Source organism: Cydia strobilella, chromosome 17, assembly GCF_947568885.1.
Source record: "Cydia strobilella chromosome 17, ilCydStro3.1, whole genome shotgun sequence".
In the NCBI taxonomy this organism is placed as follows: domain Eukaryota; kingdom Metazoa; phylum Arthropoda; class Insecta; order Lepidoptera; family Tortricidae; genus Cydia; species Cydia strobilella.
Genome location: NC_086057.1, coordinates 7,614,091 through 7,631,674, shown reverse-complemented (window position 1 = coordinate 7,631,674; position 17,584 = coordinate 7,614,091). Strand labels below are relative to the sequence as shown.

Below are 17,584 nucleotides of genomic sequence, written 5' to 3'. Positions count from 1 at the left end.
GTCGTCGTCGTCGTGTGTGTATTACGACAGATATCACCGCTAGGTGGCGCAAGCGCGAACAGGCGGCCGTTCCGTAGCGGTGCGCGGCAATTACTATGGCTAGACCCCAGAATTGGGGGCGGCCGCATGTACTTGTAGCGGTGCGAGTCACGCCTGGCATTGTTGAGAAGCCTTTCACAATTATTTCCTGTTCTTTCTGGATGAGAGCAGCGCACAACGCGATCAGTCGCTGTGATGATCCTTGAGGGATAACTTTGTCTAGCACTAGCAGTGCTAAGTGCCCCTACATTTCTTTGTTCTTTTCACTGTACCGGATCAGGGAATTGATAAAATCACTATAAAACACTCAATTCCATATACGAGTTACGATTTTATCATATCCCTAAACTTAAAATAACTTAAAACAAGTTGTAAATCGAACTCATTTCCTCAACTCACTGACGTGGTTTTGGGGATTTGATCAATCACCAAACTGGTCTAGTGTAATGTAATGACAAAGCAAATAGGTACTGATTAGGCCTGTGGCATAAAGCCAAGTGGACTGTAAGGGTGATTGTGCTATGTTAACCCAAAGGAAACTAACTTGGCTTACCGGTACGGTATGGTTTCGGGTCTGCTGCTGGCAGAGGCCTCTGCTGGTGGTGGCACTGGTGGATGCTTTCTGGTTCTTTCTTTATTGGAACACTTTAAATAGGGTTTTTTTATTAAATATTATTTGTATTCGTGCTGGTTTTATTCGCGTTTGTTGTCACGTTACGCCCTCCTCCACGTATATTGGAGGAGTGCGTAACGGAGCAGGGCGTGAGGAGGTAGAAAGGAAAGGATAGATATAACAGGGGTAGGTTCTTTATTTATCGGCTTTTGTCTCAATATGACACGCTAACAAATGGTATAATTACAAAAAGAATAAATACGATTGTAGTCGCGCTAGTAGCACGCGCAAGGCAGGAGCACGCGCACGGTAAGGCGCGCAGATAGCACGCGCAAGGTGAGGCGCGCTGGTAGCACGCCCACAGTAAGGCGCGCTGGTAGCACGCGCACGGTAAGGTGCGCAGATAGCACGCGCAAGGTGAGGCGCGCTGGTAGCACGCGCACAGTAAGGCGCGCTGGTAGCACGCGCATGGTAAGGCGCGCAGATAGCACGCGCAAGGTGAGGCGCGCTGGTAGCGCGCGCACGGTGAGGCGCGCTGGGTAAGGCGCGCTGATAGCACGCGCTTAGGAGAGGCGAGACGCTCTGATAGCACGCGCCTGCAGAGGCGAGGCGCGCCAATAGCACGCTCTTAGAAGTGGAGAGGCGCGCTGATAGCACGCGCCTGGTGAGGCGAGGCGCGCCGATAGCGCGCGCCTAGGAGAGGCGAGGCACACTGACAGCGTGCGCTTGCAGAGGCGAGGCGCGCCGATAGCGCGCGCCTGTAGAGGCGCGCTCACAGCGCGCGCTTGCAGAGACGAGGCGCACCGTATGTCTGTGAAGTTGGCATATCAAAGTATAAAAACGCCAGAACTATTGCTAAAAAGTATCAGGAACTCTAGAACTATGGTGCATGCTAATAGAACTCCAATAAAAACGTGATCTGCTAGACTTTGATATGCCAACTTCACAGACATGCGCACCGTTAGGGCACCCGCAAAGCACCACCGGACCTTGGGCGTGTGCAGAGAGAGAGCGCCAGACTTTGCCAGGAACACAGGTACTTTTATGGAGCGCGAGCGAGAGTTTCTTGATAGTGCGGGGCCTGGCTTGGCCCCGCACGGACCCTTATAACTGACGTTCCTTAGTTGTGAACCAGAAGCAAACTGAATTGCAGATGACCGCTGGGCCGCTTATATAGCTAGCGATAACATTTTCTAGAATTATAAATTATTTTAAAAGATTTTAGAAAATATTTGAAAATATTTGTTCACCAGTAACAAATTTTAGATAAAATTTAGAACAAACTACTTGAAAACTATACGACCTAAACTTCATGCTAAATAATTTAGAGTAAATTAATAGTTTGACGGATTATGTCAAAACAAAGAAACAAATATGTCAAGGAAAATTTATAGTGAATTTTAGGTCGATTAGCTTCGAAATTATAATAAAAACATAAAGTGATTAGAAAAACAGCAAGGTAAGTAACCGGACGGGTCAGGGCCGTATTAGGGTAGAAGGAGTTTAGAGAGAATTTAGAAATGGTAGCCAGAAAGTAAACATTTTAAATCAAAAGTTTCAGGGAGTAATTTGGAAGACGAGAATCAGACAGGAAGACAAGGCAAAAGCGTTAAGGATTTATAGCCGATTGGAGAATCCAGAGCATCAGCCCGTGGGAGTAAGGACTGGGAGTTAGGATCAAGGTAGGAGATGCTACATTGTAATGACACTGACTTATTATAGTTATTGCTTTTTAAATACCTTTTTTGTGTTACCGGCCAGTAGCCGCGCTACTTCAAATGAGTTAGCATAGCATCTAGGTGAAATACTAAACAAGGCCTATTTTGTCATATCACTTGGCCAACCCATTTGATCAAATCACGGGATATTTCTAAGGAAGTTATATAATAGAGTGTATTGACATTCTGCGTGATTTGATCATATCCCTTAGGGATTCCCTGCGACCAGTGTGACCTCCGACTACGACTTAGTAACGCAGCGTAGTACGTAGACGAACGCGAAGCGAAGCGATGCGGCGGGGGGTGAATCAATCCTTTGATACCTATAGAAATGTCCTACGTGGGCGATCTCATTGCGAACGCGAATGCCGTGGGCTTTCGTTTTCTTTGAGCTTTTCACTTACAGCTCTACGTTCATTCGTAAAATTGTTATGTTGTGTATGACTGACTCGTTAATGGTGGTATGGTTAATGGGAACTATATACCGTGTTTTTTTCCCGTTAATTTCTAGGGTGCATTCCTTAACTTAAATTTAGTAACTTTCTCAAAGACACCGGTATTCTAATTAACTCGATTTCGGAGATCATCAATAATAAGGGATTCCCTGCGACCAGTGCGACCGATCTCCGACTACGACTACTAACGCAGCGTACTACGTTGACGAACAACACGCGAACGCGAAGCGAAGCGATGCGGCGCGGGGTGAATCAATCCTTTGATACCTATAGAAATGTCCTACGTGGGCGATCTCGTTGCGAACGCGAATGCCGTGGGCTTTCGTTTTCTTGAGCTTTTCACTTACAGCTCTACGTTCATCCATAAAAATGTTTTGTTCAGTATACATGACGTTCATATGCCACGCTAGAAGATTGATTGTGACGGCGCGATACGGGAAATGAAATAGAGATTCATTAGATATGAAATAGTAAATATATGTGACATTCCACGGGTAAAGGTACCTTATGGCGGTTGGAGCTTACGCTATTATTAACGCCGCTCCAATTAATATTGGATGGCGCTTACGTCACATAGCGCCGCAATAATTTGCGACGCTATGCGACGCAAGCGCCAGCCGCCATAAGGTACCTTTTGCCGTGAAATGTCACATATCTTTACTATTTCATATCTAGTGAATCTCTAATTCATTTCTTGAATCGCGCCGAATATTTCACCTATGACTGTGACTCGTGTTATTAATGGGAACTATACACCGTTTTTTTCCATTCCCTAACTTAAATTTAGGAACTTTCTCAAAGACACCGGTATTATAATTAACTCCATTTCGGAGATAATCATTATTTTATTTTATTTGATAAACCCTGTTTACATGATTAGTGTTTAGTACGAGTTTATACATTTTCTACTAAACGTAAGTATGACCTATTTCGGACGATCGATGTTCGAAATGTCATTATATGTCACTTGAACTTTTTGGTTGCGTTTATGGGTTGCGTTAAATGTGATGCCCGTGTTACAACAAAGCTATATGCAACTTTTTTTTATTAACTATGCCATTTGGTTTTCTTAAACGTACTTAACCATACCCCGAAGTTATAGGAACTCAATAAAAACGCGGTGTATAGGATATAGGTGTAGAAATAACATTCAATAATTAAGGGTATACATGGAAAATCGGAAAATTATGGTATAAATATAATTATATATTTTTAACAGATAAATTTAGAATTTACACGGTGGCAAAAAAAATAAGTGCATTGTGCATTACAGTTGCCAGGGAGGTTTTGGGATTATACTAAGCAACTTTTACTATGGGACAAACCCCGAAATCGCGAAAAAAAAATTTTGCTGTTTCATATATTTTCATTTGCTGGTCCATTTTCTATGGGAGGATAATTTTTTTACGCGATTTCGTGATTGGTCCCGTAGTAAAAGTTGCTCAGTATAATCCCAAATCCTCGCTGGCAACGGGAATGCACTTATTTTTTAGCCAGCCTGTATAAAATATTTTTGGCTCATTAAATATTTATTTTTGATACAGGGTTTTATTTACATCCTAACAAAACGCAGATGTTTGTTGAGCGATGTAAAAATGCGACTACTACTATCTTCTACACTATTACCATTGTCGCCGTTACCACCTTGGTTTCTGCCTTCGCAGTTCACGTTCTCTGGCCAGTCGCATTGCTCGTTTTCATAGTTGTACAAAAGGTTTAATGGGCAGTCTAACGCAACAGGTGATCCTTCCGAACATTTGTAGAACTGATTGCAGTTTTCGTGGGCTACTAGTACACCGTCTGACCCTTCAGCAGCACAGATTTTGGGAGCTTCGCTAGGGTTTCCATTTCCACCACCGTTGTTATTGTCACCATTATTGTCATTATTTCCGTCTTCTTTGTCTGCTTCTTCGCTACTCTTGTCATTACCATTGTCGCCGTTACCACCTTGGTTTCTGCCTTCGCAGTTCACGTTCTCTGGCCAGTCGCATTGCTCGTTTTCATAGTTGTACAAAAGGTTTAATGGGCAGTCTAACGCAACAGGTGATCCTTCCGAGCATTTGTAGAACTGATTGCAGTTTTCGTGGGCTACTAGTACACCGTCTGAACCTTCAGCAGCACAGATTTTGGGAGTTTCGCTAAGGTTTCTATTTCCACCACCATTGTTTTTGTTACCATTATTGTCATTGTTTCTGTCTTCTTTGTCTGCATATTCGCTATTACTATCTTCTACACCTTGGTTTCTGCCCTCGCAGTTCACGTTCTCTGGCCAGTCGCATTGCTCTTTTTTATAGTTGTACAAAAGGTTTAATGGGCAATCCAAGGCAACTGGTGATCCTTCTGAACATTTGTAGAACTGATTGCAGTTTTCGTGAGCTACTAGTACACCGTCTGACCCTTCGGCAGCGCAGATTTCGCGAGCTTCGCTAGGGTTTCCATTTCCACCGCCGTTGTTATTATTATTGTCATTGTTTCCGTCTTCTTTGTCTGCTTCTTCGCTACTACTATCTTCTACACTCTTGCCATTGCCATTGTCACCGTTACCACCTTGGTTTCTGCCTTCGCAGTTCACGTTCTCTGGCCAGTCGCATTGCTCTTTTTCATAGTTGTACAATAGGTTTAATGGGCAGTAAAACGCAACAGGTAATCCTCCCGAACATTCGTAGAACTGATTGCAGTTTTCGTGGGCTACTAGTACACCATCTGAACCGTCGCCAGCACAGATTTTAGGAGCTTCGCTATGGTTTCCATTTCCACCACCGTTGTTATTGTTATTGTCATTGTTTCCGTCTTCTTTGTCTGCTTCTTCGCTACTACTATCTTCTACACTCATGCCATTGCTATTGTCGCCGTTACCACCTTGGTTTCTGCCTTCGCAGTTCACGTTCTCTGGCCAGTCGCATTGCTCTTTTTGATAGTTGTACAAAAGGTTTAACGGGCAGTCCAATGCAACAGGTGATCCTTCCGAACATTTGTAGAACTGATTGCAGTTTTCGTGGGCTACTAGTACACCATCTGACCCTTCGGCAGCGCAGATTTCGCGGGCTTCGCTAGGGTTTCCATTTCCACCACCGTTGTTAATGTTATTGTCATTGTTTCCGTCTTCTTTGTCTGCTTCTTCGCTACTACTATCTTCTATACTCATGCCATTGCTGTTTTCGCCGTTACCACCTTGGTTTCTGCCTTCGCAGTTCACGTTCTCTGGCCAGTCGCATTGCTCTTTTTCATAGTTGTACAAAAGGTTTAATGGGCAGTAAAACGCAACAGGTAATCCTCCCGAACATTCGTAGAACTGATTGCAGTTTTCATGGGCTACTAGTACACCATCTGACCCTTCGGCAGCGCATATTTCACGAGCTTCGCTAGGGTTTCCATTTCCACCACCGTTGTTATTGTTATTGTCATTGTTTCCGTCTTCTTTGTCTGCTTCTTCGCTACTACTATCTTCTACACTCATGCCATTGCTATTGTCGCCGTTACCACCTTGGTTTCTGCCTTCGCAGTTCACGTTCTCTGGCCAGTCGCATTGCTCTTTTTCATAGTTGTACAAAAGGTTTAACGGGCAGTCCAATGCAACAGGTGATCCTTCCGAACATTTGTAGAACTGATTGCAGTTTTCGTGGGCTACTAGTACACCATCTGACCCTTCGGCAGCGCAGATTTCGCGGGCTTCGCTAGGGTTTCCATTTCCACCACCGTTGTTAATGTTATTGTCATTGTTTCCGTCTTCTTTGTCTGCTTCTTCGCTACTACTATCTTCTATACTCATGCCATTGCTATTGTCGCCGTTACCACCTTGGTTTCTGCCTTCGCAGTTCACGTTCTCTGGCCAGTCGCATTGCTCTTTTTCATAGTTGTACAAAAGGTTTAATGGGCAGTAAAACGCAACAGGTAATCCTTCCGAACATTTGTAGAACTGATTGCAGTTTTCGTGGGCTACTAGCGCACCGTGTGACCCTTCGGCAGCGCAGATTTCGCGAACTTCGCTAGGGTTTCCATTTCCACCACCATTGTTATTGTTATTGTCATTGTTTCCGTCTTCTTTGTCTGCTTCTTCGCTACTAATACCTTCTACACTCTTACCATTGATATTGTCGCCGTTACCACCTTGGTTTCTGCCTTCGCAGTTCACGTTCTCTGGCCAGTCGCATTGGTCTTTTTCATAGTTGTACAAAAGGTTTGATGGACAGTAAAACGCAACAGGTGATCCTTCCCAACATTCGTAGAACTGATTGCAGTTTTCGTGGGCTACTAGCACACCGTCTGAACCTTCGGCAGCGCATATTTCGCGAGCTTCGCTAGGGTTTCCATTTCCACCACCGTTGTTATTATTACTGTCATTGTTTCCGCCTTCTTTGTCTGCTTCTTCGCTACTACTATCTTCTACACTCTTGCCATTGCCATTGTCACCGTTACCACCTTGGTTTCTGCCTTCGCATTTCACGTTCCCTGGCCAGTCGCATTGCTCTTTTTCATAGTTGTACAAAAGGTTTAATGGGCAATCCAAGGCAACTGGTGATCCTTCTGAACATTTGTAGAACTGATTACAGTTTTCGTGAGCTACTAGTACACCGTCTGACCCTTCGGCAGCGCAGATTTCGCGAGCTTCGCTAGGGTTTCCATTTCCACCACCGTTGTTATTATTACTGTCATTGTTTCCGTCTTCTTTGTCTGCTTCTTCGCTACTACTATCTTCTACACTCTTGCCATTGCCATTATCACCGTTACCACCTTCGTTTCTGCCTTCACATTTCACGTTCTCTGGCCAGTCGCATTGCTCTTTTTCATAGTTGTACAGAAGGTTTAATGGGCAGTAAAACGCAACAGGTGATCCTTGCGAACATTCGTAGAACTGATTGCAGTTTTCGTGGGCTACTAGTACACCGTCTGAACCTTCGGCAGCGCAGATTTCGCGAGCTTCGCTAGGGTTTCCATTTCCACCACCGTTGTTATTATTATTGTCATTGTTTCCGTCTTCTTTGTCTGCTTCTTCGCTACTACTATCTTCTACACTCTTGCCATTGCCATTGTCACCGTTACCACCTTGGTTTCTGCCTTCGCAGTTCACGTTCTCTGGCCAGTCGCATTGCTCTTTTTCATAGTTGTACAAAAGGTTTGATGGACAGTAAAACGCAACAGGTGATCCTTCCCAACATTCGTAGAACTGATTGCAGTTTTCGTGGGCTACTAGCACACCGTCTGAACCTTCGGCAGCGCATATTTCGCGAGCTTCGCTAGGGTTTCCATTTCCACCACCGTTGTTATTATTACTGTCATTGTTTCCGCCTTCTTTGTCTGCTTCTTCGCTACTACTATCTTCTACACTCTTGCCATTGCCATTGTCACCGTTACCACCTTGGTTTCTGCCTTCGCATTTCACGTTCTCTGGCCAGTCGCATTGCTCTTTTTCATAGTTGTACAAAAGGTTTAATGGGCAATCCAAGGCAACTGGTGATCCTTCTGAACATTTGTAGAACTGATTACAGTTTTCGTGAGCTACTAGTACACCGTCTGACCCTTCGGCAGCGCAGATTTCGCGAGCTTCGCTAGGGTTTCCATTTCCACCACCGTTGTTATTATTACTGTCATTGTTTCCGTCTTCTTTGTCTGCTTCTTCGCTACTACTATCTTCTACACTCTTGCCATTGCCATTATCACCGTTACCACCTTCGTTTCTGCCTTCACATTTCACGTTCTCTGGCCAGTCGCATTGCTCTTTTTCATAGTTGTACAGAAGGTTTAATGGGCAGTAAAACGCAACAGGTGATCCTTGCGAACATTCGTAGAACTGATTGCAGTTTTCGTGGGCTACTAGTACACCGTCTGAACCTTCGGCAGCGCAGATATCGCGAGCTTCGCTAGGGTTTCCATTTCCACCACCGTTGTTATTATTATTGTCATTGTTTCCGTCTTCTTTGTCTGCTTCTTCGCTACTACTATCTTCTACACTCTTGCCATTGCCATTGTCACCGTTACCACCTTGGTTTCTGCCTTCGCATTTCACGTTCTCTGGCCAGTCGCATTGCTCTTTTTCATAGTTGTACAAAAGGTTTAATGGGCAATCCAAGGCAACTGGTGATCCTTCTGAACATTTGTAGAACTGATTACAGTTTTCGTGAGCTACTAGTACACCGTCTGACCCTTCGGCAGCGCAGATTTCGCGAGCTTCGCTAGGGTTTCCATTTCCACCACCGTTGTTATTATTACTGTCATTGTTTCCGTCTTCTTTGTCTGCTTCTTCGCTACTACTATCTTCTACACTCTTGCCATTGCCATTATCACCGTTACCACCTTCGTTTCTGCCTTCACATTTCACGTTCTCTGGCCAGTCGCATTGCTCTTTTTCATAGTTGTACAGAAGGTTTAGTGGGCAGTAAAACGCAACAGTTGATCCTTGCGAACATTCGTAGAACTGATTGCAGTTTTCGTGGGCTACTAGTACACCGTCTGAACCTTCGGCAGCGCAGATTTCGCGAGCTTCGCTAGGGTTTCCATTTCCACCACCGTTGTTATTATTATTGTCATTGTTTCCATCTTCTTTGTCTGCTTCTTCGCTACTACTATCTTCTACACTCTTGCCATTGCCATTGTCACCGTTACCACCTTGGTTTCTGCCTTCGCAGTTCACGTTCTCTGGCCAGTCGCATTGCTCTTTTTCATAGTTGTACAAAAGGTTTAATGGGCAGTCCAATGCAACAGGTAATCCTTCCGAACATTTGTAGAACTGATTACAGTTTTCGTGTGCTATTAGTACACCGTCTGACCCTACGGCAGCGCAGATTTCGCGAGCTTCGCTAGGGTTTCCATTTCCACCACCGTTGTTATTATTACTGTCATTGTTTCCGTCTTCTTTGTCTGCTTCTTCGCTACTACTATCTTCTACACTCTTGCCATTGCCATTATCACCGTTACCACCTTCGTTTCTGCCTTCACATTTCACGTTCTCTGGCCAGTCGCATTGCTCTTTTTCATAGTTGTACAGAAGGTTTAATGGGCAGTAAAACGCAACAGGTGATCCTTGCGAACATTCGTAGAACTGATTGCAGTTTTCGTGGGCTACTAGTACACCGTCTGAACCTTCGGCAGCGCAGATATCGCGAGCTTCGCTAGGGTTTCCATTTCCACCACTGTTGTTATTATTATTGTCATTGTTTCCGTCTTCTTTGTCTGCTTCTTCGCTACTACTATCTTCTACACTCTTGCCATTGCCATTGTCACCGTTACCACCTTCGTTTCTGCCTTCACATTTCACGTTCTCTGGCCAGTCGCATTGCTCTTTTTCATAGTTGTACAGAAGGTTTAATGGGCAGTAAAACGCAACAGGTGATCCTTGCGAACATTCGTAGAACTGATTGCAGTTTTCGTGGGCTACTAGTACACCGTCTGAACCTTCGGCAGCGCAGATATCGCGAGCTTCGCTAGGGTTTCCATTTCCACCACCGTTGTTATTATTATTGTCATTGTTTCCGTCTTCTTTGTCTGCTTCTTCGCTACTACTATCTTCTACACTCTTGCCATTGCCATTGTCACCGTTACCACCTTGGTTTCTGCCTTCGCATTTCACGTTCTCTGGCCAGTCGCATTGCTCTTTTTCATAGTTGTACAAAAGGTTTAATGGGCAGTCCAATGCAACAGGTAATCCTTCCGAACATTTGTAGAACTGATTGCAGTTTTCGTGGGCTACTAGTACACCGTCTGACCCTTCGGCAGCGCAGATTTCGCGAGCTTCGCTAGGGTTTCCATTTCCACCACCGTTGTTATTATTATTGTCATTGTTTCCGTCTTCTTTGTCTGCTTCTTCGCTACTACTATCTTCTACACTCTTGCTATTGCCATTGTCACCGTTACCACCTTGGTTTCTGCCTTCGCAGTTCACGTTCTCTGGCCAGTCGCATTGCTCTTTTTCATAGTTGTACAATAGATTTAATGGGCAGTAAAACGCAACAGGTAATCCTCCCGAACATTCGTAGAACTGATTGCAGTTTTCGTGGGCTACTAGTACACCGTCTGAACCTTCAGCAGCACAGATTTTGGGAGCTTCACATGGGTTTCCGTTTCCACCACCGCTATTACTACCGCTATCATTTCCACTCTCGTTGCTACTTGAGTTGCTCTCGCTAGTTTCACTGTCTTCGTTACTGCGTTCTCCATCGCTGTTGCTATTATCTCCAGACTCGCTACTGCCTCCACTAGCATTGCTGTCGTTTCCAGCTTCTCCGCTGCCCTCTGGGGCTATTGGCCTGTTGCCGCAGTTAACGTTGATTGCCCAGTCACACTCCTGTGTTTCTTCATTGAACAAAAGGTCTGAGGCACAAGGCCGCTCATAGAGTTCACCTTGGACGCATTGGTAGTACTTGTTACAGTTGGGATGCGGTTTAAGGATGTCCACATAAGGGTTTATGGGGCACCCTTTCTCGTTTAGTTCAGCACTAATGAGTGCTATAGCGCAAAAGAGTGCTAGGACTGTGCCTGGAATAAACAAGGTTGCTAATTAAATGAAAGCTCTAAGCCAACACACTTAAAATAGGGAGTGTTCCCGGTACTGGTTTTCTATACAAATACAGTAACGTAGGTCGCTGGCCGTGCGGTGCAATATGCTTACCCGCAGGTTTGCATGTTGCACACACACAGTTAAAGTAACGCTTTTCAAAGCTTACTGCCAGTCGCCAGTCTTTCTACACGTGCAGCCTGTGGGGTAGCTATATACGCAGCGGGCGTACAGCGACCTACGAGTGCAATACAACAACGCTTTCAGTGAACAAGGGTCTTCATTCACTAGAACCACCTGTTTTGACTTTTGGGGCCAGTAAATGAACTATGCATCTGTCATGTCTTTTTTTTAATTGTTTTAGAATTTTGAAACAATAAAATTACCTACTCAAGCATTCGTATTAATGCTTAAAATTCCAAACAAATTCATAGATCTAATTATAAGGGTAGTTCATTCCCTGGCGCCAACCTGTTCATTTACTAGAAGATGACTCTTCATTCACTGGTGAATTCCCATTTTTCTACATTTAAATTCATATAATGTAAAATACCGGGTATTACTCAAAAACAGTATTGATGAAAACAAACTAGAATATTTGTTTGAGCTTTTAAAGCTCTAAGAACCCACATAAATAATGACAAATTACATAAAATATTTATTAGTCTAAAAATTCCTTAAGGGTTCATTCACTGGTACGCTTACCCTAGTTCATGAAAGCTTGAATTTTTTACAAGTTGAAGCGTATCCAATTGAGTGTCTTACTACCGAACTACCGATCTAGGCGATCTATGATTTTTGAGCACACTGTCCTGACAACATTGCTACGGGTGACGTGACTATACTATAAATAACACACAAAACGTACCTTTCATAATTTTGTTTTATAAATGAATAGCTGTTTCAGTCCTTTTAGATGTTCAAAATATTATGCAGCGATTCCGATATGCGTATCAGCAATTTATACTTTTTTTTTTGTCGCGGAGAGATTATCAATGGAAGATTACTAGAAAAACTGATGATGATCAATATCGGATCGATTAAGTGGTAGTCGTCGTTCGATCGATAATTGGCCTCGTGATGATTTGCTGCAATATATATGGGTTATTCCCACTAGTTACCACCAATTTGTTACAAGTGGTAACTACTGGGATTTTTTTCCCACCTTTTACCACTGGTAACTACTGGGAAAAATAATTCCCAGTAGTTATCACCAACTCGGTTTTTTTCCCAGTAGTTACCACTGGTAAAAGGTGGGAAATTTTTACCCAGTGGTTACCACTGGTAAAAGGTGGGTTTTTTTTCCCAGTAGTTAACACCAAAATTTTGTTAGAGTTCAATACTAATAAAAACAGTATAAATAGTATAGTATAAGTATAGAGTGCATTAATAAATAATTATAAGTCGATTAGTGTTTTAGTAAACTGCCTTACAAGTGATCAAAAATATTAAAACCATTTAACCGGTACAAGGGCAAAAACTACAATAGAAAATCGGCCAAGTGCGAGTCGGACTCGCGCACAGAGGGTTCCGTACTTTTTAGTATTTGTTGTTATAGCGGCAACAGAAATACATCATCTGAGAAAATGTCAACTATCTAGCTATCATGGTTCATGAGATACAGCCTGGTGACAGACAGACAGACAGACGGACAGCGGAGTCTTAGTAATAGGGTCCCGTTTTTACCCTTTGGGTACGGAACCCTAAAAAAGGATTTATTTATGTAAGGATAAATTTAATCTGCCATTTAGATTATTATTCAAGTGATTTTATTAATTAAACAGTTTATGTTTTATGAGTCTTGATAATTTTCAAGGCAGTTTACTCAAATGAAACACTAATTAATTTATAATAGTTTATTAAAGCAAAATTTCTTTAAAAAAATTGACTGTGCGTTTTACAGTTTGGCGGTTCTGATGTTGATATAATTTGTATGGGAGTCAATTTTTTTTTCCAATTTCGGTATTGATTCCATACATGTTCCATATTAAAAGTTGCTCAGTATGACCTACATATTCACCCCGTAAATTATTGCACGTGACTATAAAAAACACCCAGTATTTATACTGCTTTTATTTCTATTGAACTCTAACAAAATTTTGGTGGTAACTACTGGGGGAAAAAATCCCACCTATTCCCAGTAGTTACCACAGTGGTAAAAGGTGGGATAAAAATTCGCAGTAGTTACCACCTTGGTGATAACTAGTCGGTGAAGGTGAAATATAGGTAGAATTGTGAGTGTTGTAGAACGGGCAGCGTCAGGGCGTGGAGTACCTAGTATAATAATAACACGAGTCAGGTTGAAGTAAGAATGCTCACCTTTATTGGGAAATTAGCCTATTTTTAACCGACTTCAAGATTTCAAAGGAGGAGGTTCTCAATTCGGTTTTTTTTTAAATGTTTGTTACTCCATAACTCCTTCATTTCTGGACCGATTTTGAAAATTCTTTTTTTGATTGTAAGTATATACATACAGATTGGTCCTGTTTTTGTCAAAAAGCAGTTCTGATGATGGGATCCATGAGGAATCGAGGGAACTCCTCAAATGTTAAAGGCATACATATAGTGATTTTAGTATTTTCATCAACAAATCAAGCACTTACATTTAAAAAAGTGACATTTGATGAAGTGGAACTGCTGATGATGATCAGAACGGAACTCTTCAATGACGCATAGTTCACGTTTGGCGATTCGTCCTCTTAGTTATGTTTGTTAAGCAAGTTAGGTTCTCAGGAAACATTTTTGTCAAGCTCGAGTTCTGATGATGGGATCCATGAGGAATCGAGGGAACTCCTCAAATGTGAAAGGCATACATATAGTGATTTTTGTATTTTTATCAACAAATCCAGCATTTCCATTTTAAAAAGTGACATTTGATGTAGTGGAACTGCTGATGATGATCAGAATGGAACTCTTTAATGACGCATAGTTTACGTTTGGCGATTTGTCCTCTTCTTTATGTTTGTTAAGCAACTTAAGTTTTTAAGACATATTTTTGTCAAGCTCGAGTTCTGATGATGAGACCCACGAGGAACCGAGGGAACTCCTCAAATGTGAAAGGCATACATATAGTGATTTTTGTATTTTCATCAACAAATCCAGCATTTACATTTAAAAAAGTGACATTTGATGAAGTGGAACTGCTGATGATAATCAGAATGGAACTCTTCGATGACACATAGTTCACGTTTGGCGATTTGTTTTCTTCCTTATGGACCCAGACCCAAACTTGGACCCGGACTCGGACCCGGACCCGGGTCTGGACATGGACCCCAACTTGGACCCGGACCCGGACTCGGATCCAGACCCAGACCCGGACCCGGAAATGTTACTAGAAAAGTGGGTTAGGTGGGTGGGTGCGTTTTGAACTGCGATTCTCACAGAACAGAACTGCTATCAGAAAAGTAGGTTAGGTTAGGTTAGAGCTGTGACCCTTACAGAAACGAAATGCTATCAGAAAAGTAGGTTAGATTAGGTTAGAACTGCGACTCGTTGCCACTTCTTCACTGACCCCAGGTAACTTAAGTCGGATTGGTCCGGTCGGGGGTGGCCCAAGATGGGCCCTTACTAAACTTGACCGCGAACTGCTCAAGGAGGCGGCTATCATTCAGGCCTGGCTGCCAGTACAAGGGGAGGTTTTTTCGATAGAGGCGGAAGCATCCTGGCTCCGGGAGGCCATGACACACGTTTGTGACGTGGCGATGCCCCGGGCCAAACCTTTACCACCAAGAGCATCAGTGTACTGGTGGTCCGCCGAGCTCGCGCAGATGCGTGAGGGCTGCATAGCCGCGCGGCGCCGGTACATGCGTCAGAGAAGGAGAAGGAGACCTGATGCGGACGAGGAGCGCCGCCTGTATGATCACTACAAGGCGTCCAGATCGGAGTTTGTGGTGGCCATAGGACGGGCAATTGAGGCGAGTCGTTCCGAGTTCCTGGAGACCCTTAATGCTGATCCATGGGGGAGGCCATACAAGCTCGTCCGGAGCAAGCTGCGCCCATGGGCACCCCCGCTAACCCAATCGCTCCAGCCGGAGCTTGTAGGCCGCGTGGTGGAGACGCTTTTCCCCGAAAGGGGGCCACATCTGCCGCCTACCATGGTGCCGCCAACGATGAGAGCAGGAGAGGATGAAGAAGTCCCAACAGTATCATCCACTGAGCTCCACGCGGCGGTGTTTCGGCTCCGTGCCAAGAACACGGCCCCCGGGCCTGACGGCATTCCGGGCCGTGCTTGGGTCCTGGCCATGGACGCCCTAGGGTCAAGACTGTTGAGGCTCCTGACCGCGTGTCTGGAGCAGGGCCGCTTTCCAAGGGACTGGAAGACTGGGAAGCTAGTGCTTCTGCATAAACCCGGGCGGCCGGCTCACTCTCCATCTGGTTACCGTCCTATAGTCTTGCTTGATGAGGTGGGCAAGCTCTTCGAGCGGATAATCGCAGCTCGCCTCATCAAGCACCTGGAGTGCGTAGGGCCGGATCTTGCCGACTACCAGTTCGGCTTTCGTAGGGGCCGCTCGACGGTAGATGCCATATTGCGGGTTCGGGCCATGGCTAAGGAGGCTGTGTCCCGGGGCGAAGTCGTCTTGGCGGTGTCATTAGACATCTCTAACGCCTTTAACACCCTGCCCTGGGAAACCGTAAAGGAGGCGTTGCGGTACCACAAGGTGCCCCCACACTTGTCGCGAATCATAGCCGCCTACCTCAGCGAGAGGGCTGTAGTCTGGCCAGGGCGACAGGACTGGAGTCGAAGGAGTATGTCGTGTGGAGTTCCGCAGGGGTCAGTTCTAGGACCACTCCTGTGGAACATAGGTTATGACTGGGTCCTACGGGGGGAAAACTTGCGTGGAGTAGACGTCACGTGTTACGCTGACGATACGCTCGTAACGGCCAGAGGACCCAGTTACCGCGACGCAGCTGTGCTCGCGACGGCGGGAGTCGCCCACTGTGTGGCCCGAATCCGGCGTCTAGGGCTAGAAGTGGCGCTAGCGAAGTGCGAGGCCATTTGTTTCTTCGGCCCGCGAAGAGCGCCTCCAGGCGGCGCAGAAATTATTGTGGGAGGTGTTCCAATTGCTGTCAAGCCGACGTTACTCTACCTCGGCGTCTTGCTTGACAGCAAGTGGAACTTCGAGGCTCACTTCAAGCGTTTAGCGCCCAAATTACTGCTCGCAGCGGCGGCCTTTGGGCATATACTGCCCAACCTGGGAGGGCCCAAGGCCTCATGTCGCCGCTTATACACGGGTGTGGTGCGCTCGATGGCGCTTTACGGTGCCCCAGTATGGGCGGATTCCCTCAGCAGCCACAACATTGCCCAACTGCGACGACCGCAGAGGGCAATGGCGCTGAGGGTAATCAGAGGATACCGCACAGTGAGCGCGGCGGCCGCGTGCGTGCTGGCCGGTTCTCTGCCCTGGGACCTGGACGCGAGGGTCCTCGCGGCGCTGTACCAGTGGCGCGGGGAGGCGCGAGCCCGAGGTGACCCGAAAGCACCTCAGGAGGTGGCGAAGCGGCACACTGAGCTGCTAGAAGACGCGACGGAGATGTGGGTGCAACGGCTAGAGCGGCCGAAGGCTGGCTCCCACACTATAGAGGCGGTACGACCAGTCCTCCGTGACTGGGTTGAAAGACGCTCCGGTGTCCTTACCTTCAGACTAACGCAGGTACTGTCGGGGCATGGCTGTTTCGGCAGATACCTGCACAAGGTTGCCCAGCGGGAACCGACACCGGAGTGTCACCAATGCGGAGCCGGCGTAGACTCGGCCCAACACACATTGGCTGAGTGCCCAGTTTTTGGCGAGGAACGGGAGGAGTTGGTCGCCCAAGTAGGGCTAGACCTTTCGCTGCCAGCCGTAGTTCAGGCCATGCTAGGCAGCGAAAGTGCGTGGGAGACTGTGCTCACGTTCTGCGAGCACGTCATGAGAGATAAGGAGGCGGCCGAGCGCGAACGGGAAGTCCAGGCCGAGGCTGACCCAATGCGCCGCCGCCGCATAGGCCGCAGACGTGCCGCTCATGAGCGGAACCTGCCGCCCTAATGAGAGCCAGCGGGCGGTGGACACGGGGGCGTCCCCGCCCATGACGCTGGCTCCCGAGATGGTAAGCGCGACCTAGTGTCCTGGAAGCGCTTCCACTGGGTAGGTCAGGGGAATAAAAAAGAGTATGGATCCTAGGCAGGATAGCCGCTGCGGGGTCGCGGACGCATTGCGTGAGCTTTCCCGTAACCCCGCAACCACAGCGGCGAGAGGACACCATGGGGTTTAGTGGGTAGTGGGGCCTCTATACA

The 17,584-nt window shown here is 45.8% G+C and overlaps 1 protein-coding gene across 1 annotated transcript; it reads right to left on the bottom strand.

Annotated features, from left to right (window-relative positions):
- Positions 1-1,345: 1,345 nt before the first annotated feature.
- Positions 1,346-12,220, bottom strand: LOC134749082 (uncharacterized protein DDB_G0283357-like). The gene is made up of 3 exons (XM_063683987.1): positions 12,182-12,220; positions 4,382-11,294; positions 1,346-1,463 (listed from the first exon to the last, which is right to left on the bottom strand). The coding sequence occupies exons 1-3, from the start codon at positions 12,186-12,188 to the stop codon at positions 1,346-1,348; spliced, it is 7,038 nt and encodes a 2,345-aa protein (XP_063540057.1). The 5' UTR covers positions 12,189-12,220.
- Between the last annotated feature and the right edge of the window lie 5,364 nt (positions 12,221-17,584).

Excerpts from the sequence above, each read along its gene's own strand:
- LOC134749082 (XM_063683987.1), bottom strand. Across the intron at positions 1,464-4,381 it reads CATCTGCGTTTTGTTAGGAT|ACATACGGTGCGCCTCGTCT; the intron begins GTAAATAAAACC and ends CCAACTTCACAG.